The sequence below is a fragment of the Sus scrofa genome, chromosome 5, assembly GCF_000003025.6.
Source record: "Sus scrofa isolate TJ Tabasco breed Duroc chromosome 5, Sscrofa11.1, whole genome shotgun sequence".
Taxonomy (NCBI): domain Eukaryota; kingdom Metazoa; phylum Chordata; class Mammalia; order Artiodactyla; family Suidae; genus Sus; species Sus scrofa.
In genome coordinates, this window is record NC_010447.5 from 10,952,990 (window position 1) to 10,974,009 (window position 21,020).

Below are 21,020 nucleotides of genomic sequence, written 5' to 3' on the forward strand. Positions count from 1 at the left end.
ATCTGGTGTTGCTGTGGCTGTGGTGCAGGCCGGCAGCTATAGCTCCGATTCGATCCCTAGCCTGGGAAGTTCCATATGCTGCAGGTGCAGCCCTAAAAAGCAATAAATAAATAAATACATACATACATACATAATCATGGCATCCCTAACATCTCTGCGCTGTTTCTTCCCCCATGAAAGAGGAACCAGGCTTGCGCTGTGAGGCTGTGGTAAGAAGATGGTGTATGAACAGGAGCCCAGGCCAGCCCCACGCATAAAAGACAATTCCTGTTCTCTCCCGCTGCTCGCTTTTTCTCTTCCTCTCCTTGTAGGATTTTGGAGGCTGGAAACGTTACTGCCATCGAAAGGGGTCTTGGAAGGCTTCGTGGAAGAGGAGAGCCCTGCCTGAGCCTCGATTTTGGGTGCTGGAGGGAGGCAGGGGCCAAGGGTTATTAATAGGCCTGGCTCGATGGGCCTGGGGAGGGTGAATGTGATACAGACACCCAGCACCAGGGTTGGGAAGTACCTGACACCGGAAGGGGAGGGGGCCGGGGGCAGAGGGGAGCACCACCTCCCAAAATAGCCAGAGCAGTGGCCTATATAGGTGGCCATCCCACCACCAGGCTCACTTCCTGACGGGACCTCCCACCGGCTCAGCCTTTCAGTGCAGGGCCCAGCCCTCCACCGCCACCTGAGGTGAGTGGCAGGAGGAGGATGGAGGCATGCGGAGGGAAGGAGGCCAGCCGGAAGGGGACAGCCACAGGTCCCCTCCCCCAGGGACATGACCCGGGGCGGGGGTGGTGCCGAGAGGTGGGCCGCTGTGCAGTCCAGGCCTGAGAGTACAGTTCCTGGGGTCTCCATCCTAACTCCTGGTGGGACCTGAGGCCCAGCCCTTCCCTGTAGAACGAGATGGCTAGAGCCGGACATCCGCGGGCTCAGGTAAGGAGGCCCGTGCCAGGGCAGCGGAGGCAGGAGGAAGGGGGCGGGAACGCGGAAAAGCTGACCTAACGACATCATCTGATGCTCTGGCTGGGTGGACGTCGGCCTAGAGAGGGTGCCAGTTGATGGGCGGCTTCTGCAGCAGGGAGAGATGGAAGAAGGAGGGAGAAGAATGGGCCTCTGTCGAGGTTCCAGCCTCTGCCAGAGGGGCCAGCGTTTGGGGACTGCAGGAGCCACTCTGTGGCTCAGACACGTGGGACTTGATAGCGCTGGGTCCTGAGCACTGGACCAGCATGAACTTGGTTGACGAACTCGAAGTGAGCACATCTGAGAGTGGCTCCCTCTGTGCCACTGCCTTCCTGGTGTTCTTAAGCCACTTACTGACTCTCTCTGGCTTCAGTTTCCCCACAAGTGTAGCCTAAGGATCCTTCAGATGCAGAAGCAGGTTCTCCAACTAGGCCTCCAGAGGGAACTGAGCCCAGGAGATTGAAAGGTTAGCACAGAAGCTTAGCATCTCCAAGTTAACAGCCCAGCTGGGGGCAGAGGCAGCAGGGGCAGCTGAGGGGTCCGGGGAAGGCTTCCCCCGGAGAGAGGCCAGATCAGGAGCTGCAGCCTCTGTGCCTTGGAAGCCAGCTGGCGGACTGTCACCCGAAGGAGCTGACTCACAGGGAGGGGGCCAGCCGGAGCCAGCAGCATCCTAAGGTTTCCAGGAAGGGCAGCCATCCAGCGCCCAGCTGAGGGAGACAGCGTTGACAGCGAGTGAGAGGGAACTTGAGCTACTGGGCAGCAAGACCACTCTCCCCGGTACCCCCATCAAGGGCCACCATGGCAGCCCTCGCCCACCCCTTAAAGTTGGAGTCTCAAGATGCCACCTCAAGGGACCGCCAACACCCTCAACACAGCAGAGGGAGCCTGAAGCCCAGAGATGAAGGTCACAACCCAAGGTCACATAGGGACTTTGTGCAGCCCCAAATCTAGAACCGGGGCCTCCTGACTCCCCATCCAGGGCTCAGCACACTCTAGAGGCAGCTAGTTGCAGCCTGAACCCCTGGGGGACCGTGGGAAAGAATGCAACTTGTCTCTGGCTACATAAAGATTAGAAAGTGTCCCATTTCCCAGAGATGAAGTTCAGGCCATGAAACTGGCTTAGGCTGTCTCCAAGGTGTGGTCTGAGGGTGCCACCCTCTCCTCAAGCACTGGCCTTCTGGTCTCCCAGTGTGGGAGGGGGATGCAAAGAAAGGCAAGAGGCCTCTCCCACCCTCCCCTTCCCCAAATGGCTTAACACCGTCAGGGAGGAGTCGGGACCGCACTGTACTCTCTGGCTCAGGAGACCAGGAAAGCAGGTAGCTAAGTGGGCATCCGAGAAGGGTTCCTTGAAAAGTCAGGTAAGAAATTAAAAAAAAAAAAAAAAAAAAAAAAACTGCTCTGTTTGCACGTCCCTGACCAGATGTGGGATGGGGCACCCACAGAGGGCCGAGCACCGGCTATCAGTACCACCCCCTCCCAGTGTCCTGTGGGTCAGATTTCCAGATCTCAGCGCTCTGCCTTTGCAGCATAAATTTGCATCCGGGACAGACAGAGAGGAGGCTGAGGTAGGAGTGGAGAGAGAATGGGAGCAGGGCCAAGGGGCCCACACAGGTGTAGGCCTGGCCCCTGCCGGCCCAGTGTCCTCCCTGAAGCGGCGGGACATCCTAGGAGATGCGCGGGTCCAGGGGCCCTGCACCTCATCAGGCTGGCGCCTCCTGCGTGCCCTTGACGGCAGGAGAACTCTCCAGATCCAGCTGGTGAGGCGGGCGCCCCGTAAATCTGAGGTGCCCCTTCCCCGGGGCCCTGGCCGCAGCCCCTGGGTTCCCTAGGACCCCCGGCGGGGCTGGGCTGGAGCGGCAGCGGGATGGCGCGCTCGCCCACCCGGCCAGGCCCGCGCAGCTCGGCGGCGCGGCTGGACTGAGCGGCTCTGGCTGTGCGCCGAGCCCCGCGCCCCCTGGCTCTGCGCCAGGCTGGCGGGCGTGCGCCCGGCGCGCGGCACTGCAGCGCAGGTCATATGAGCAGAAATGATGAGAAAAGCACTTTTTAATCTTTTCGCACTTGCTCTGCCCGCTCAAACAGTTGCAGGATGTCGATGACAGACTTGCTCAACGCTGAGGACATCAAGAAGGCAGTGGGGGCCTTTACCGGTGAGCAGCGCGCTCCCCTCCGCATCCCTCGCCCCTCATCCACTACCCTGGTCCCTGCACCCCGCGGAGTCCCCCGGCTGGCCAGTCTGCCCCAGCGCTCCTCTGCCCCCGCATCTTTCGGGGCGCTGGTGGAGCGTGGAAGGGGGTCCACGGTATTTCCCAAACTCTGCCCGGGCGGGACTTGGCGCAGGGAGCGGGGCGGAGAGATCGCGCGCCCTGCAGGACAACCGAAACTTGCGGGCGCCAAAGGCCAGGTGGCCGCGCTGCGAGGACTCGGATCCCGGACAAGGGGCAAAGACCGGGGTCGAAAGCTGGACCTCTGGGTCCTTGTGCGCGCTTGGGGTTTCCTTTTCCAGGCACTTGGAGGGGGCTGTAAGTGGGCACGCTTCTTCGCGCGACCCCTTTCCCAGACCCCCATTTCTGGACAGGACTCTTCTTGCCCAGCTACTCGTTGCTGGCTCCCCGGAAAGCCCAAGCTCCCTCTCCGGGGCTCAGAGCCCACCCACCCCCTGCCGACCTGCGAGAGAGGGAGATGACCTTCCCTAAAGCTCAGCTCTGCCCGGCCCTGCTCTGAGCATCCTCAGCTCGCAACTTCCAGCCTCCCCAGGCACCAAGGGAGGGAAGCCGGCAGTCTCGACACTCTGAGCTGCCCTTGGACCTGAGCGCTTAGCCGCTTACCTCGCTCCTCCCTCCCATCACCCAGATGGGGAAACTGAGGCAGGGAGAGGGCCAGAAACTTGCCCAAGGTCACCTCGCAGGGCAGAAGGGGATGAGCATGGGGGGAGGGGTCACCCCTAGGTCTTGTTCCCTCACGCTAGTGTTTCCCAACACGCATGTAAGTTATGGTCTAAGGTTGTTTCCTTTCCCAGTTGACCTTAAAAAGGGAGCTCAGGACATAGAAAAATTGGAGAAGGGCTCCCATTTCCTTTCTGTGTGGCGCCCCCTCCCCTGGGCATGAAGAAACCCTGGGAAGCCACCCTCCCAGGGCATTGCAATAACCCACCCACTTCTCCTTGACCCACTTGCTCCCTCTTAGAAGAAACCTAACTGGGAATTCTTGGAGAGTCTTCCAACGCCCGCCCCCCTTCCCACCGGAAGGGATTTCTGCAGCAAAGCCAGGACTTCTGGGTCCTCCCCCTCCTCCTCCCACTCTGTGACCTTGAGGGAAACTTGTCCTTTCTGGGTTGATCTTCTGGCAACACAATCCATGGCCAAGAGAAAGGCCAACCCCCCCGCCCCTGCCCCCAACACACACACATCATGTTCCCCCCACTTTCAATTCCCCTGCCTGTCCCCCTGCTCAGCCACCACCGAAAGGCTTCACGGGAACCAGGAAGCCCCTCTCTGCCATCACATGATAGCCCCACCATTAGGGAAGGGTACAGCAGAGGGTGGGGGCCAACTAGGGAGCCAGGGCGATCTGGGTGCAAGCCCACCTCTGTCGCCCTTGGCTGGGTGACCTTGGGCCAAGGCCCCTCTCCTGGCCTGGGCTCCCTCAGCCCTCCCGTGGAGGCACTCCGCCTCCCGCCCCCAGGACCCGCCCAGCAGAGTTGATGAAAATGCTGGGACACCCCCATTCTCCCGCCCTTCTCCAGGTCCCTTCTCTGTCCTCATTTTAACCCCCTCCTCTCCACCCCCCACCCCTAGCTGTCGACTCCTTCGACCACAAAAAGTTCTTCCAAATGGTTGGCCTGAAGAAAAAGAGCCCAGATGATGTGAAGAAGGTATTCCACATCCTGGATAAAGACAAGAGCGGCTTCATTGAGGAGGAGGAGCTGGGGTAAACTGAGGCCCATGGGGGTGGGGGGTGGGGGCGCTTTGGGAGAGGGAGTGGGGGTTGGGACTCTTGCTTCCAAGTTCCCTGCCATCCGCCCTTCTCGCCGCACCCTTCACAGAAAATGACACTGCCTGACCATTTTGGCTTCCGGAAGAATAAAATCCTCAGCAGAAAGTGCAGCTAACTAGGTTAAATTATAGCCACTTAATATTGCTAATGGAATGATGCTACTTAATAATTTAATACAAGCCAAGAGGCCATTTTTCTCATTGCCTAACACCACAGGCAAGACAAAGAGCGCTCCCTTGAGTATTTCACTGATTTTCATTCCTCTAAAAGGCACCTTCCACCACCCAGCAGACCCACACCCTTCTGTACCAGGGTAGCTAGAGCAATTTCTGGGCAAGGCAGGGATGCAGAACCTGCTTTGGGGGGTTCAGGAGTCCTGGAAGCAGGGCAGAGAAGAGGTTATGATGAGGAAAATGCAAAATTACATCAGAAAAAAACCTCTCGCCATAACCCTCTCGGCCACCTGATGCATATCTGCTGCCTGGGCTGTGCTTTAAGTTACCTGCTGGCCAAAACTGCTTTGGATTTTGTCAGAAAGGGAAGGGGGAGAGTGTGGAGAGAGGCCTTTCAAGCAGGAACTTTTCCATCTATCCTGTCTCTCCCTCAAACCACCCCTCAAGGGTACCCTTTGTCTAGAACCTTCTCTGCCCTCCCATGCCAATGTGCATGCATGCACACAAGTGCGGAGGCTGACTCCAACCTACTCTCCAGGCATCACCGTCTCCAAAAAACCTCCAACTTTTCCCCTCCCCCTAGGTGGGACGGGCGCATCCTTCCAGCCCCGTCTGTACGTCCCCACACTGTGTGGCCTCTCTTGAAGCCCTTGACCTCCTCCCTGGTTTTTTCAGGTGGCTTCCTAAGATCGTCTCCATGCCCCCTGTTTCCAGCATGGCCCTGGCACAGAGGAGACACTTTAGTGTTTGTTGCGTTGGCTGAATAAATAAACATACAGGTGCCCCGGCTGAAGTGAGGTCAACCCTTTGCTGAGGACAGCCTGTCCTTCTCTGCACGCCCACCCCAAGAAGACGCACAGCCACAGCTCGGGCCACCTGGCCCAGCGCAGCGCCATGCATGCTCACTGCTTGCTGCCTGTCCCGGCTGCCCACTTCCCCAGTGCAGATGCCAGGCCACCGTGCACAGGGTGTTCCTGCAAGTGACCCCGCCCTGACTCCCTCCCCCCGGCTTTCTCTCTCCCCCCCGCCCCAGATTCATTCTGAAAGGCTTCTCCCCAGATGCCAGAGACCTGTCAGAGAAAGAAACCAAGACGCTGATGGCTGCTGGAGACAAGGACGGGGATGGCAAGATTGGGGCTGACGGTGAGTAGTCACGACCTGAGCACATCTTGGATCTCGTGATGTCTGGATGCTGAAAGCTCAGAGTTCTGTCCCTCTGTCAAGGGCAGGGAGAGTCCTTTACTCCCCAAGATTAGAAGGAAAAAAGACTAATGATATAGTTCTGAGAGCTCCATCATGTAAGTGTGGCAAAGAAAAGTGGTATATTTTTTCTGGATTTGAACAACCCAAAAGGAATAGGTTTTTTTGGTTTGTTTGTTTGTTTGGATAAGGAACCCAGGAGAAATAGGAACTTTTGCTGAATTTTCCCTGCACTTTTGCCTTGGTTCTGGTCCCAGTGCTACCTAAACTGGCTCTGTGACCTTGGGCGGTCTCTGTCCTGCCCTGGGCCTCAGTCTCCCATTTGTAACCCGAGGCGATTAGGCCAACTGATTCCCCAAGGGCCCTACTGGCTCTCACGTTCTCAGCTTCCAGGGATGGAAAGTCCTTATCTCCTATGCTCCTTGTCTTATCCGGGTGCCCGGTAAGTTCAAGTCTCAAAACCTGTTTGGGATTCTCCCAAATATACCATCGTAGCATCGTGGGAGAGCCAGGAAAAACAGGGGATCCATCGGAATTCGGAAAAGGAATATCTGGTCTGACCTTGCTTTTCAAGCTTTGCTTTCAGAACAGGGGCCGGGCTGGTGGTCCTCTACCCCCCATCCTTGCCCATTCTAACCTGCATTCACAGAACACATCCCAGCAGCGTGATCTTTCTCGGCGTCACAACATCCCTGGGAACCATCTCCGTTTTGCAGATGGGCGCACTGGGGTTGAAGGTGGGTGGCCTGCTCAGAGAGCTAAGCGGTGGAGCAGGGATGTCCAAACAGGTCTGGATGTCTCTTTCTGACCTCCTATGCCACATCCGTGCCTGTCCACGGGATGGGCCTTTCTACCGGTTTAAGAGAAAACTGTGGGTCAGTGCTTGGCCTCGGACCTGTGCTGTCTGAGTTCAAATCCCAGCCCAGCCACCTTCTAGCTGTGTGATTTGGGGAAATTCGTGTAACTGCTCTGAGCCTCAGTTTTCTCCTCTCTGAACTGAGGATAATGACCCTTCTCATCTCACAGGATTGTCGGAGGATTAGCTGTGGTCGTGTGTGATGTGTTTAGAAGAGAGTCTGGCACAGAGGAAGTGCTGTATACATGTTTATTAACTAATGTTTTAATAGGGACTACGTGATTTTCGTCCTTGTATCCCCAGTATCTAGCCCATACCTGACCCAAAGCAGGCACTTAAGAAGCATCTCTGGCCTGGGTATGACGTCCAGCGCCCATGCTCTGCTTGCTCTCTGCCCTTCACCAGCTGTGACCTTGACCACATCACCTCTCCACACCTAGGCTCCCGTGTCTGACAAAGGGGGTGCACAGTTTTAACCTAAGATCTGCTGGGGCTCTTTGTGAAAATTAAGTGGCTCTAGACACCACATTGCCTGGGGAAAAGTACAAGGCTTCTGCGCAGGGGCATGGCTTATTAAAGTTTTATGCCGGAAAGGAGAATGGAGAAACTCTAGCAAGGTCAGGTGCAATGAGGCGCCGGGCCTCCCGCTGCCCGCTGCCCTTCTTGTGGCTGGGAAGGAGGGAGGCGGTTTTAAAGGAGCCAGAGCAGTGGAGGGAGCTAGAGGGGAACGGGTGCCTGGTCTAGGCGGTTCCAGGGAATGGCGTATCTCCCCCGCACCCCCATTCTCCCCCGGACACGGGTCAGACAGTTCCAGCCCGAGCCCGGTTCCCACCACGACCCCAGCCCAGGCCTTTGGACCTCCCCCTACTTTTATTTGCAGCCATTGTGCTACAGTTCAGAAGCCCTAGGCAGGGTCTTCATGGCTGGCTGCCCACAGCAACCTACACAATGAAGAAAAACCAGGCCAGCTCCTGGCCTGCTTCCCCTCCTCCCTCCCTCCCTGCCCAATTCAGATCTTAAAGCGCCAACTCAACTCTTCCATCAGACCCAGCAGACACCGACTGGGTAGCAAACCTGTGCCAGTGGCAGCGGGAGAGGCAAAGGGGAATCTGGCCCAGAGGCACCACCTCCTGGCTGGGTGCCCCTGAGCCCTGATTTCCTCCTCTTTAAATTGGGCAAAGCGTCACCTAGCTCGCTGGGGTTTTGTGAGGATTCCTTGACATGGTGTATGACAGTGTTGAGTGCAGCAGCCAGCGCGCAGTAAGTGCTCAGTAAACAGCGGCCATAAGGCTATTTCTGTTCTGTCCGCATAATGCTCACAGCTCTACGATACAGACACAGACACACGGTAATACCAGGCAGAGGTGGGAGGTACAGACAAGCGCCGAGGAGAGGGAGCCCCTGGCAGGACTGCGTGGGCCGGAAGGGCAAGCAGAGGGCGGTCCAGGCGAGGCGTAGGTATCCGTCAGCAAAGGCACTAAGGCCGGGAGGTTTAGAAAGGGGCAAGAAGGTTGGACTGCTGAGGGTGGGAAGGCAGAGAGAATTATTACTGGGTGAGTAATGCGTGCCCAGCGTCACCTCACTGGACCTTTGGATGACAGAGGGCATAAGTGCAGGTGCAGAAAGAGCCACTCCAGTGCCCAGGGTGACATTGGATTCAAACCCAGGTCTGTCTGCCAGCCCAGTCCACACTCAGGCCGTCCTGGTAGGGGTCTGGGAGTCAGAGCAGAACAAAACAGGGTGGCGAGAGAGGCAGTGGCCAGTGAGAACAGATCGCCCAGGCCGTGGGGCCCACACCTTGTGCTTCTGAGGTGGGAAGATGCCGATGGGCCCGCCCCCACTACCACCAGCAAACACAGTGCTTTCTCAGGAGGGCAACAGGAAGGATGAGGTGATGGCGCCCACAAGGCACTGAGATGCCTTTGTGGATCCAGAATTTTCTATTTTAGGTGCTCTGCTTTGCTGCTTACTCTCTCTATAGGCCAAAGGGCCCAAGCCCTGCCCACCAGCTGGAGGACGCCTTCACCTTACCTGGGGCAAGTCACAGAGCCCCTCTGACCTTCAGGTGCCTGCTCTTTAAGATCAGGCATCCGATCACTGGCTAGTCACTGGGGTCCCCAAGTGCCCCAGTGCATACACCTCTAGACAGAGGACCAGGCAGGCACCGAGGCTCAGCTCTGTGACCTCGAGTAATGATAGCAATGGCGTCAACTTCATGGAGCCCCTTACCGTGTCCCAGGCGCTGTGCTTAGCATAACACTCATTTAATCTCCCTAGCTATCTTTGAGTTTACTGCCACTGTCCCCATTTTATAGATGAGAACACTGAGGCTCAGAGAGGCTAAGGGTTTGCTCAAATGCCCATGCTTAGAAAGAGACAAGGCCAAGATCTAAGCTTAGGTCTGTCTGGATCCAAAGCACATGCCCTGTGCCTCCTGCTTCATGCATTCATTCATTCACCCTCTCATTCAAAGTCAAAGAGTATCTACCATGGATGATTTTCTTTATCAGCTTACTGCTTGCTTCTCTCTCTTTCTCCTGGGGATTCATGTCCAGCTCCACAAATGCAGGAACTTCATTTTGTTCAGCTCTGGCCCCAGCACCTAGAATAGGCCTGGCACATAGTAGGGACACAAGAAAAGTGTGCCGAAAAAAACTGAATGAATGAATAAATGCATATGTGTCCAGTTTTGGGGGTGCAGTGATGAGGAAGTATGGTGTATGGGGAGAGGTCCATGGGCTAAGAGTGCGGACCCATTTGGGCTGGGGGCTTGCATGTAGCAGGTGATGGGGGATTCTAGAACCAGGGGGTACTGCCTCCGTCTCTAGATGCTTGTCCTTCTGAGGGTGAGTGAGACTTACCAGGTCCTTTAGGATCCCAGATTGAGGCGGGTGGGTAGAAAAACAAAGTTCTAATAATAACCCTTTGCTTTCCTGTCTCTGGGCAAATACTTCCAAGAAGCTCGAAGACTTTTTAATGGATGTGGTCGATTGATTCTCAAAGGCCACCCTTGAAAAGCTGGGGCAGAGCTGGTAAAGGGGGGGGTTTAAGACCTAAAAGGACAGAGAAGCTGGACAGAGGTGGAAGGTGCCCCCACACCCAGGCACCAGTAACAGGCGAGACTAGTCAGTGGCAGGTTCCCTCTCAAGTGCTTGTCCTTCCCCACGGTGGGTCTCCAGCAGGACCTGGCATCAGAATCAGGGTTGCTTGTCACAATACAGATGGCTGGGCCCCATCCCCAGAGTTTCTGACGCCTTTCAGTCCAGGGTGGGGCCCAAGCGCTTACATGTCCACTAAGTTGCCATGTGAAGCTCGTGGTCCAGGGACCACACCTTGAGAACCTCTGCCTTATCATCATCCCAGGAAGCAGATGCCATCCTTCTTCCCTTTTACAGATGAGGAAACTGAGCACTTTAGTAACGTGCCCAGGGGCCCTCAGTAGCAGAGCCCACACGGAGACTCAGGGGTCCAGGCAGAACTCCCCACCACCCTGCTTGTGTCCCCAGCCTGGGCTCTGCATACCCAGTACCTGCCTGCATGGACCGTGCCGGCTGTTGGGAATAGCGGGCACCATTCGTGCAGCACTTCCCTGAGTCCCTACATCAGCATCACAAGATAAGCCCTCCTTGTACAGACAAGGAAACTGGAATCACACAGCTTTTCAGCATTAGGGTCCTGCTTCGAACCTGACACTCTCACTCCAAGTAGCTCCTCTTCCCCAGCGTGCTGTAGACAAGAGCCACACAGCTACACACCCGGAACACACACCTGCATACCCGCAATCCTAGTTAAACACCTTCCCTGGAACCTGATCCTCCTGGCAGATCCACCTTCTTAGGCTTCAAGCCTGTTCCAGCGCAAGAGACTGCAGTTTGCTTTTTGCTTTCCTTGCTGAAAAATTTAGTCATAATTATTGCCTGATCCTTGCAGTCAGTTCCACGTGCCTGAAGGCATTTGTCTTTTCTGCTTCCTTCTGGCAGAATCTGTTCTCTGTTATCCTTAAGTAGCCTATTTCACATGAGAGGCGAGAGGGAGGGACGAAGCCCTCGGGTTGGAACTCCTGAAGTCAGGCAGAAGAGACAACCTGCAGAGTGCGAGCCCCCAGCAGTGTGAACGGCCAAGCCTGCTCCTCTCTCTGGGCATCTAGTTCCTCCTCCCAGAACAGAGATAAAAATAACCACCCTCAAAGGCAAGAATTAGTGAGTGTTCGGGAAATGGTTCCTTTCCTCTTGTTTTATGTACTTTCTCCAATAAGCTACCTGAAACCCCTTTGAAGGCAGTGGGATAGCCATCCTCAGAGGAAATGAAATTGAGTCTAAGATGGGAGGAGAGTGAGAAGGACAAAGGGAGCATCTTGCCTGCCTCCCTGTAATTCCAGCCCGCCGGCCCCTAGAGAGTTTAATTTCCAAGCCGGGCAGGATGTGGGCATCAGGGCCAGCCCGCAGCCGCAGTGGCAGAGCCCCAAGGTGTGCTGTGTTTTCTCCTCTTTCACTGCATCCTCATCCTGGCTCAGGAAGGTCTGGGGGACACAGTCTGTGATTCCCACGGAGAGAGGTGGAAACTGAGCCCCAGCGACATGAAGTGCCAAAGTCTCGCGGCAAACCCTTGGAGAAGGGAACCCAGGTCTCCGGACTTGGCTACTCGCGCCTCCAGGCTGAGCTGAGACCTTTGAGCTATGAATGGCTTCTGCGCTTAGCAAGATGCGCGCTTGGATTCTCGCGCAGAGGGTCCCTCTACCTCCGGCCTCAGGCTGCACTAGATAAGATTTCGCCAAGGGAGGACAAGCAGCGCTCCTTACGCAACTGCTCTCCTGCCGAAAGGAGCAGTAGGGAGGGCAGAAAGATGTCCCCTCTCCAGCCACTGGGGTTCCAGCTTGAGTCAGAACCCGGGGCCCTTCGACGCGGACCTCTGCGAAAGAGACACATCCTGCCACGAGCCAGGCCTGAGTTAGAATCCTCCTGGCTCAGGGACTCTCAGCCTCAGTTTTGCGATAAGTAAAATGGGGACAAGCGAGCGGGTGAGGATGGAGCGGGCCGGCTCGCAGGGCAGCGCCTGGCACAGGGGGTGCCCCCAGGACTATTTACCCGCTCCTTCCGGGCTGGGCCGGCCGCTTGGCTTGACCCCGAATGACCCTGCCTCCCCGTCCTCTGGGGTGGGTAAGTGATCCCTGTTTGCAATGCGAATTTATACGAAACCCAGCCCGGGAGCTATTTACAGGCGAGGTGATAAACCGGAGGCTGGTGCCTTCATCCTGGTCATCAAGACAGAGGCAAGGAGAGAACCTTCCAGGCGCTGACTCAAGGTTTGTCTCACTTTCACCACCTGGGGCTATGAGTGACTGCTGTTTTCACCTGTCAATAGCTTCTAATTTTGCCCAATCCCCACAGCGCCTGGGATGGGGACAGACCTCATTAGGCTGATTTCAGGCTCTGAGGGAAAGGAGACCGAGCTCTCCCGCCCTCTGCCCCCTCCCCTCCTCGCCTCTCTTCTTGATTGGATGGTGAGGACACCGCTGGCCCCAGGGGCCTCTGGTGAGGCTTCCTCTGCACAGGAGGGGTCTATACCTGTATTCTTCTAGGAGGGAGGATGCTGGATCCTCCCCACCCAGGGGCACACCCCCTGGCACCTCAACAGTAAGCCTTGCTATGATTGAGCTCCCTCTGTGTGCCAGGCACCTTGGTACTGCATGCACCATACCTCACTGTCACCCTATGAGGAGTCCCTCTGTGTCCCCATTTTACAGATGTGGAAACTGAGGGGCAGAGTGTCCTCGGATAGGCGTGTTAGGGGTGGGCTCCTAACTCGGTTGGGATAGATAGTGTCAGAAATTTCTGGCAGGTCAGCTGCTTGCTCTCTGGCCTGCCCATGTCCTGTCTCTTTACATCTTCCTGTCTTAGTGTCGGGAGTTCTGTGGTTACTGCTGGTTTTTCAAAGCTCCAACCTGTGCCGGTTGTGCTGAGGAAATCCAAGGAACTGCCATTTACAAGCCGTCTGCTCTGTGCCAGGCATCTTTCTGTATTTTCTCATCTGGTCTTCCCGATCGCTCTGTAGACATCATCACACCCATTTTACACATGAGAAAACTGAGGCTCGGACAGGCAAAGCAGTGACCTAACGCCACCCAGCCAGGGAGACATGGAGCAAGATTCAGACCCAGCTCCAGGGTTGCTAGAAGGCTGTCGGCAGGTGCCAGGTGGGACAGGAGATGGTGGCGGGGGGTGGCAACTCACAAGGCCAAGAAATAAAGGTGACGGTGCCAATTGTGGATCCTCCCCCTGTCCCAGGCATTAGCCAAGCATTTCCTGGGCTTGGTTTTAAAGTGCCTGGAGCTAAAGAAGCATCTTGATGATAACAGCTACCTAATGCAGCGTGCTGGCGACCGATCAGGCAGGGGACAAGGGCTTTAGTGCTGGTGCCTCTGAACAACCCAAGGAGCCCCACTTTACAGATGAGGGAACTGAGGCACAGGGAGGTGAAGAATCTAGTCCAAGGTCACACAAGCAGGACGTGGGAGTTCAGGGCTGACTCCCAGCTCCCTTACTCTAAACGCCGGGGGAGAGCTGGAGAGGCATCTTGTAGAACCGAGGCTGCAGAGATAAAAAGAACCGAGACCTGGAAGGGTAAGTTGTCTTGTTCAAGGACACAGACCAATGGCAGAACCAAGACCCGAGCCCCATCTTCTGATGGCCATTCCCCAGCCCAGCATCCTACTGCCAAAGCACTTGACCTAGACCTAACAGGGTCGTTGCAGGCTTGCTCATTCATTTTTCTCTAAGGAGAGACCTAGACGTTTTAGCAGAGTCTTTTTTTGGATAGGAGGGCTGTTAGTTAATTAGCCGGTTCCTGAGAGCTCTGCCCCAAGGGACGAAAAAGAGGTACAGAGGAGGTGACCCCTGCCCTGAATGTGCCTCCAAAGTGCCCGGCTCCAGGTTCTGGGAGGACAAAATTAGAATCCTGTGTTTTCTGCACAAAGCCGGAGTATGCGGCCATTGCGACTCTGGCTGCTTCAGGGTGGGTCCCAGGCGTGTGATCTTAGAGGCTTTTGAAAACAGGTCCGAAGCATCTCCCATCGTCAGGCTCCAAAATGTAGGACTTTCTGCCACTACGGAGTCCCCTGGTCGGCGCCCCTTAGTCCCCTCATGCTGGGTGCCCTGGATGCTCTCTGGTGTGCAAATGATGACCAGGCTCTTTGCCAATGAGCAGCCGGGAATTTCTAGGGTCAGGATTGGGGGGTAGGTAGAGGTCAGGAAATGCTCAGAGCGGACTTCCCCTCTTGACAATCACTCCATGAACCACTCTGGTGTCAGTGGGTGGACTCATGTCTCTTCTATCCCAGGACAGAGCAAGCTGGTGCCCAAGGACAGGCTATACCAGCTTTGGCCAGTCTTCCAGATGGAATGGCAGGTTGAAGCTGGAGGGAGTGCGTGCTTCTGCCTGATCTGGAACACCTTCGTGGAGGGGCCGGTCCCAAGACCACAGGCCAACTCCTGCCCCTGCTCCTTCTTTTCCCCGTGACCATGACACTTGACCTCCCCAGGCCTCCACTTCCCCATCTCTAGAATGGGAACCATCGCGTCACCTCCCGGCGTGGTTGTGAGAATTATATGCAGTAAGTCGGGACTTGCTGAACCCCGAGGAGGACTAGGGAGCCATTCCATCCATTCATCCATCTGCCCATCCATCCATCCACCCCTCTGGCATTTGGTCATGAGCACCTGCTGGGGGCCAGGTCTGTTCTCTTACTAGGAAAGTGGTGAACAAGAGAGATAGCGCCCCCTGCCTTCCTGGAGTTTACGTTCAGCTAAGAGGAGACTGACCAAAATAAGAACATGAATAAGATCATTTCAGAGAGCGCCAAATACCGTCAAGTAAATAAACAGCTAAGAGTCATGGGGGTGGCGATAAGTGAGCTGGCTCATGCGTCACTCCAGACCCAGGTTAACGTAGGTCGGAAACCTCCAGGGTAAAGAAGGAAGTCTGAATCACACCTGCTGTGCAATCTTTGCTCAAGCAGCTTAGCTCTTGGGCCTCAGTTTCCCCATCTGTAACAGGCAGGCAAAAGCATCTCTCCCACGGAGGAGTGGTGGGAATGTCACGAGATGATAAATGCAAAATGCTTCCCATGCAGGCAATCAATAAAGAAGAATTTTAAATTCCTTTTTTTTTTTTTAGGCCACACCTGTGGCATACAGAAGTTCCCAGGCTAGGAGTCGCATCAGAGCTGCAGCTGAGGCCTACCCCGCAGCCACAGCAATGCTGGATCCTTAACCCACTGAGCGAGGCCAGGGATCGAACCCCCATCCTCATGGACACTATGTTGGGTTCTTAACCCACTGAACCACAGGGGGAACTCTGAATTTCATTCTATAAACACGGACAATATGAATCAAAGTCCTAACATTAAAGACATCGCAAAAGAACCACTTGCCCCTGTGAGGCACAGGAGGATCAGAGGAGCTTGTGGCTGAGAAGCCTTAGCACTTGGCTGGAGGGAGGGGACTCTAGAGTGTTTAGTGTTCTATTCCTGCCTCTCACTGTTATTGCTCAGCCCTTGATTCTGGGGGTTTTTAGGCCCAGGAGGAGGACCCTCCCTCTCTCCCACCTTGAGTCTCTACCCAGGCCCTCACATCCAGGCCACCTGCCTTTCCTGTCCTTGGAGACTACCTGGGGACAGGAGGGCAGGGTGGTGTCCATGTCCCTCAGGCACCCCAGAAAGGTAAGGAGCCCCCCACCTGGCAGGGGGTCAGTGGCGGGTCATTACCACGATGACAGCACAGTGTTAGTTTAGGTGGTTTTTGTTTTTTCACTTTTTCATTTTAATTTTTTTCTAATTTAATTGTTTCTCTTCATTTGTTTTGCTTTTAAGGGCTGCACCTGCAGCATATGGAAGTTCCCAGGCTAGGGGTCGAATTGGAGTTGCAGCTGCTGGCCTACGCCACAGCCACAGCAATTTGAGATCTGAGCTACATCTGCAACCTAGGCTGCAGCTTGCAGCAACGCCGCATCCTTAACCCACTGAGCGAGGCCAGGGGTCGAACCCACATCCTCATAGATAATAGTTGGACTCATAACCCGCTGAGTCACAATGGGAACTTCCTCACTTTTTCATTTTTATTTTTTATTTTTGTCTTTTTGTCCTTTTAGAGCCGCACCCGCGGCATATGGAAGTTCCCAGGCTAGGGGTCGAATCAGAGCTGTTGCTGCCGACCTACACCACAGCTCATGGCAACACCGGATCTTTAACCCACTGAGTGAGGCCAGGGATCGAACCCTCAACCTCATGGTTCCTAGTCGGATTTGTTTCTGCTGCACCACAACGGGAGCTTCCTCACTTTTTCATTTTTAAATCATTCCAGCTTTACAGAAGGGTTCTAACAATAGCACAGGGACTTTCGTGGCCCCCTTGTCCAGCACCCCCAATGCTCGCATGTTATGTAACTGTGTCAATAATGAGAGCACACGGGGAGGGTTTTACAACATGGGCTTTGTACCAGCCACAGGGAGAGTGGAACGCCCCTCAAAGGAGCCCCAGATTCCTCTTGTGGCCTTTGTGAAGCCACTTCACACCCAGTTTTTCATCTCTCTCTCACTGGGGGTTGGTACCGCCCCCTCCCTTCACTCCACAGGCAGATGCGGGAGCTGATTTCCAGAGGGGTACCTTCCCAGCAAACAGGGCCAGGCTGGGCCTGGAACCCTCGTTCTCCAGCCCCCCACAGCACGACCCTGCGTCTCCAGGGCCCAGGAGGACTTACCTGAGGCCCCCTAGGGTCTGGCAGGCTGGGGACATGGCATCTCAGAGACGCATATTGGAAAGGGTGGCAAATGCCTTCCGTCCCGCCTCCTGAAGAGAAAAACAACAGAGAAGGCTCTCCTAGGACACATATTCCACAAAGGTCTAGAAGACCGGGTTGCTGAGCGGTGTCCCTTCCAACCAGCACACAAGGCCCCACGGCTGAGAGGACATGGGACAGGGGCAGACGGGCTCCTGGGCTCCCGCATATGTCTCTTCTTTTTTCCTTTCACGGCTGCACCTGCAGCATATGGAGGTTCCCAGGCTAGAGGCTGAATCAGAGCTGCAGCTGAGGCCACAGCCACAGCCACAGCCACGCCAGATCCGAGCCACATCTGTGACCTACGCTGAAGCCTGCAGCAATGCTGGATCCTTAACCCACTGAGCGAGGCCAGGGATCAAAGCCACATCCTCATGGATAACTAGTCGAGTTCTTAACCCTTTGTGCCACAGCGGGAACTCCCAGCAGATCTCTTCTGCTCTAACTCAAGAAGTAGAGCAGACTTTCCTTCCTTTTACACGTAGGACAGTGAGGCTCAGAGAGGCAAGGTGCCTTATCTGCAGTCACACAGCCAATGAGCGGAGGAAGAGCCAGATTTGGGGGCCCAGGACTCCTTAGCTGAGCTGATCTTATCATGCAAGAGGACAGCGCAGCACGGCTACCAGGTCTTTCCCCAACACACCCCACTGTGTCCTGTGCTCTGAGCCTTGACCCCTCCATCTGCTTTCTCCTAGGGAGTCCTGCATCTTTTTTTTTTTTTTTTTTTTGCTTTTTAGGGCTGCAGGTGCAGCATATGAATGTTCCCAGGCTAAGGGCTGAATCAGAGCTGCAGCTGCCAGCCTACACCACAGCAACACCAGATCCTAGCCGCATCTGTGACCTATACCACAGCTCACAGCAACACCAGATCCTTAACCCACTGAGTGAGGCCAGGCATTGAACCTGCATCCTCATGGATACTAGCTGGGTTCGTTACCACTGAGCCACAATGGGAACTCCCCTGCATCTTCTTACAGGCCTGCATCAGAAGCCACCTTTCCTCTGAAGGTTTTGTTGATGCCTTAAACAGAAAGCCCCTCTTCTCCCTGTGAACACAAGAGGCTTTGTGCCTCTCGCATCTTTTCACAAACACGTGCCCCCCTCGGTGTCAGTTGTGCAGCCAGGATGTAGGATGGAGGGAACAAGGAGAGTGGGAGCTGCAACCTTATGCTCCACGGGGGAGGCAGACAGCAGGTGAATAAGCAAGAATTTACTCAGAAGTATTTTGAGCGTGGCGAGTGCCGTGAATGCAATAAAACATGGTGTTAGCAAAGAGGATCGGGGTAGGGGTGGGTCACTACTTACACCAGTGTGGTCAGAGAAGGCCCCTTGAAGGGTGGCCTTTGAGCTGAGACCAGGCGAGTGAGAAGGAGCTAGCTGTGAGGAAGCCTGGAGAGCACACCAGGCGGGGAGAACGGCAAGTGCAAAGATCCTGGGGTACAAATGCCCTTCGCATGCTGGAGATTCAGAGAACAGGCCAGCAGTACAGAGCACTTCCTGCCAGAATCGCTCTTCTTCCCCAAATAGACCAGAAGCTCCTGGGCTGCAGGGACCTCTCCGCCCCCCTGCATCTCTTCCCACCTGGTTGGGCCATCCCTTTGTTCATTCTGTGGAGTTGGATTCAATGGGACGTCTGATCGCCCCCTGGTGTCATCGTCAGCCTCTGACGTCTTTAATTAAGGCGAAGCAAGGCCAACGGACACTTCTGGGGAGGGGCGGGGCCCACCGTGAATGCGCAGGCAAGCCGACCTGGAAAGGGCCTGGCCCCTAGACCTCGAATCCTCAGCCACTTACAACCCAGAGGCTCTGAAGAGTCACGTCTCCTCTCTGGGCCTCAGTTTTCCCTTCTGTAAAATGGGGACAATGGCTCCCAGTTCCCTAAGTGTTTGGGAGGGTCAATGAAGAGCTACGTGAGACAGAGCCCAGCTTGTTCTGAGCAGCCGCACGTGTTCACCCCTCTGAGCTGCGTGCAGAGACCGTGTGCTCAGGACCACACAGTGGTTCCTGAAGCTGGCTGCTCACCGGAATCATCTTTTTAGGGAGTTCCCATTGTGGCTCAGTGGAAACAAATCCAAAAAGCATTCATGAGGATGAATGCTCGATGCCCAGCCTTGCTCAATGGGTTAAGGATCTGGCATTGCTGTGGCTGTGGTGTAGGCCGGCGGCTACAGCTCCAATTCGACCCCTACCTGCCTGGGAACTTCCATATGCCGCAGGTGCGGCCCTAAAAAGACCAAAAAAAAAAAAAAAATCTTTTTAACAAATAAAATAACTCATCCCTTATCAACCCAACCTTCTAAATCAGAAATTCCCGGGCAAGGGCCTAGGCCTCTGTGTCTTCTTAGGTCCTGCTGGTGATCCTCATGGGCCAGAAAGAGGTCAGAGTCTGGAGTTGCCATCGTGGCTCCGTGGTAATGAACCCGACCAGTATCCATGAGGATGCGGGCTTGGTCCCCGGCCCCACTCAGTGGGTGCAGCTCCAATTCAACCCCTGGCCTGGGAACTTCCCTATGCTGCGGGTGTGGCCCTAAAAAGAAAAAAAAAAAAAAAAAAAAAAAAAAAAAACATGAAAGAGCTCAGGGTCCGAAGTCAGACACACCCGGATCCGAATCTGGCTCTGCTTCTTACTAGCTGTGCGACCATGTAGACATTGCTGGGCTCTGAGCCTCCGTTTCCACACCTGTGGAAAGGGGTTCATACTAAAATGCACATGATAGGATTATGGCCAGAGTCAAAAAAGACACTGTCTATGAAGCGCTTAGAGGAGTGGCTGGCATGGGATAAACACTCAGAAAACCAGCATCGCTATTATTACTGTAGTTGTTACAACTGAGCGTTTGTGGGGGACATCATATTGTGAGGCAAAAGATATGGTAGGCTCATCGTGTCCCAACGCACTTCAGTCATTCACTCATTCATTCATTAACTCATTCGTCCCCATGCTCACGCCCTTCATCACTCTGGCTCTTCCTTCTGCAGCAGATCTGAGAATCGAGAGAAAACACCCAGCAGGAGACCCAGCGCTCAGGGCCCGGCCAGCCTCTGCTGCACGGCCCACCTCTGACTCACCTCTGTTGTTTTCTTTTGCAGAATTCTCCACTCTGGTGGCTGAAAGCTAAGAGGCTCTGACTGCCCAGGTCTTCCCCCTCTGGCCCCGAACACCCGATCTCAGCCCCTCTGGCCGCCTTCCTGCCTTTCTGTTCAGTTTGTTTGTGTTATTTTTTACTCCCCCATCCCTTATGGCCCCTGGATGACACCATTCTTCTGGAAAATGATGGAGAAACAATAAAGGCTGTACCAATCGGATTCTGCGATTTGAGAGGAGCCAGGCCTTGGTGGGGGGAGCGGACCCTGCCAGTTAGGAAAGATGGGGTGGAAGGGAGATTTACGGAGCCCCTCCTCTGCCTTTGGTACATGGACTGCCCACTCATCCTTGAAACCGCCCATAAGGTAGGTGATGAAATACCCATTTTACAGATGCAGAAACTAAGTCTAGGAGAGGAAAGTGATGTGTCTAAGCCCACACAGCTAGGACTTATGAGTAGATGGATGGATGGATGAACAGACAGACAGATGGATACTCATTAAGACTCTCTCTGTTACAAATGAGAGAAACCCAACTCAAGGTAACTTAAGCAAAAAAAAGGAAGAAAAAAACCCAAAAGACTGGGTTATGTTCCTAAATAATCCAGGGTAGAGCTTCAGGAACAGGTGGATCAAGGAACACAAGTGATTTCCATCAAGATTAAGTCCTTCTTTCCCCATCTCTGAGCACTGCTTTCCTTTGTGCTGGATGCATTACCAGGCAGGTTCTCCCTCCTGATGGCAATTCCTCCAGCAACTCAAGGTGTACATTCAGCAGTATAAGTTAAAAAAAAAAAAAAAAAAAGAGAGAGAGAGCTTCTCTTTCCCAGTCACTGCATCAGAATGCCCCAAATTTAGTCCTATTGATACCAATAGCTAGTGATTACTGAGCGCTTACCCTATGCTGAGCCCTTTCTGATTCCAGCTGTTCAACACCCC

General features: G+C 54.8%; 2 protein-coding genes across 6 annotated transcripts in view; one reads left to right on the forward strand and one right to left on the reverse strand.

Annotated features, from left to right (window-relative positions):
* The window catches only part of NCF4 (neutrophil cytosolic factor 4), a 117,856-nt gene that overhangs the window by 76,843 nt on the left and 19,993 nt on the right, over positions 1-21,020 (reverse strand). For both annotated transcript variants that reach the window (XM_021091535.1, XM_013997543.2), the window contains exon 2: positions 16,920-17,008. The gene's annotated coding sequence lies outside the window, so the exon portion shown is untranslated. The remainder of the gene's footprint in view (positions 1-16,919; positions 17,009-21,020) is intronic.
* Positions 570-20,311, forward strand: PVALB (parvalbumin). 4 transcript variants are annotated; one of them, XM_005663796.3, is made up of 5 exons: positions 570-675; positions 3,025-3,092; positions 4,740-4,872; positions 6,145-6,254; positions 20,088-20,303. In XM_005663796.3, the coding sequence occupies exons 2-5, from the start codon at positions 3,032-3,034 to the stop codon at positions 20,114-20,116; spliced, it is 333 nt and encodes a 110-aa protein (XP_005663853.1). In that variant the 5' UTR covers positions 570-675; positions 3,025-3,031; the 3' UTR covers positions 20,117-20,303.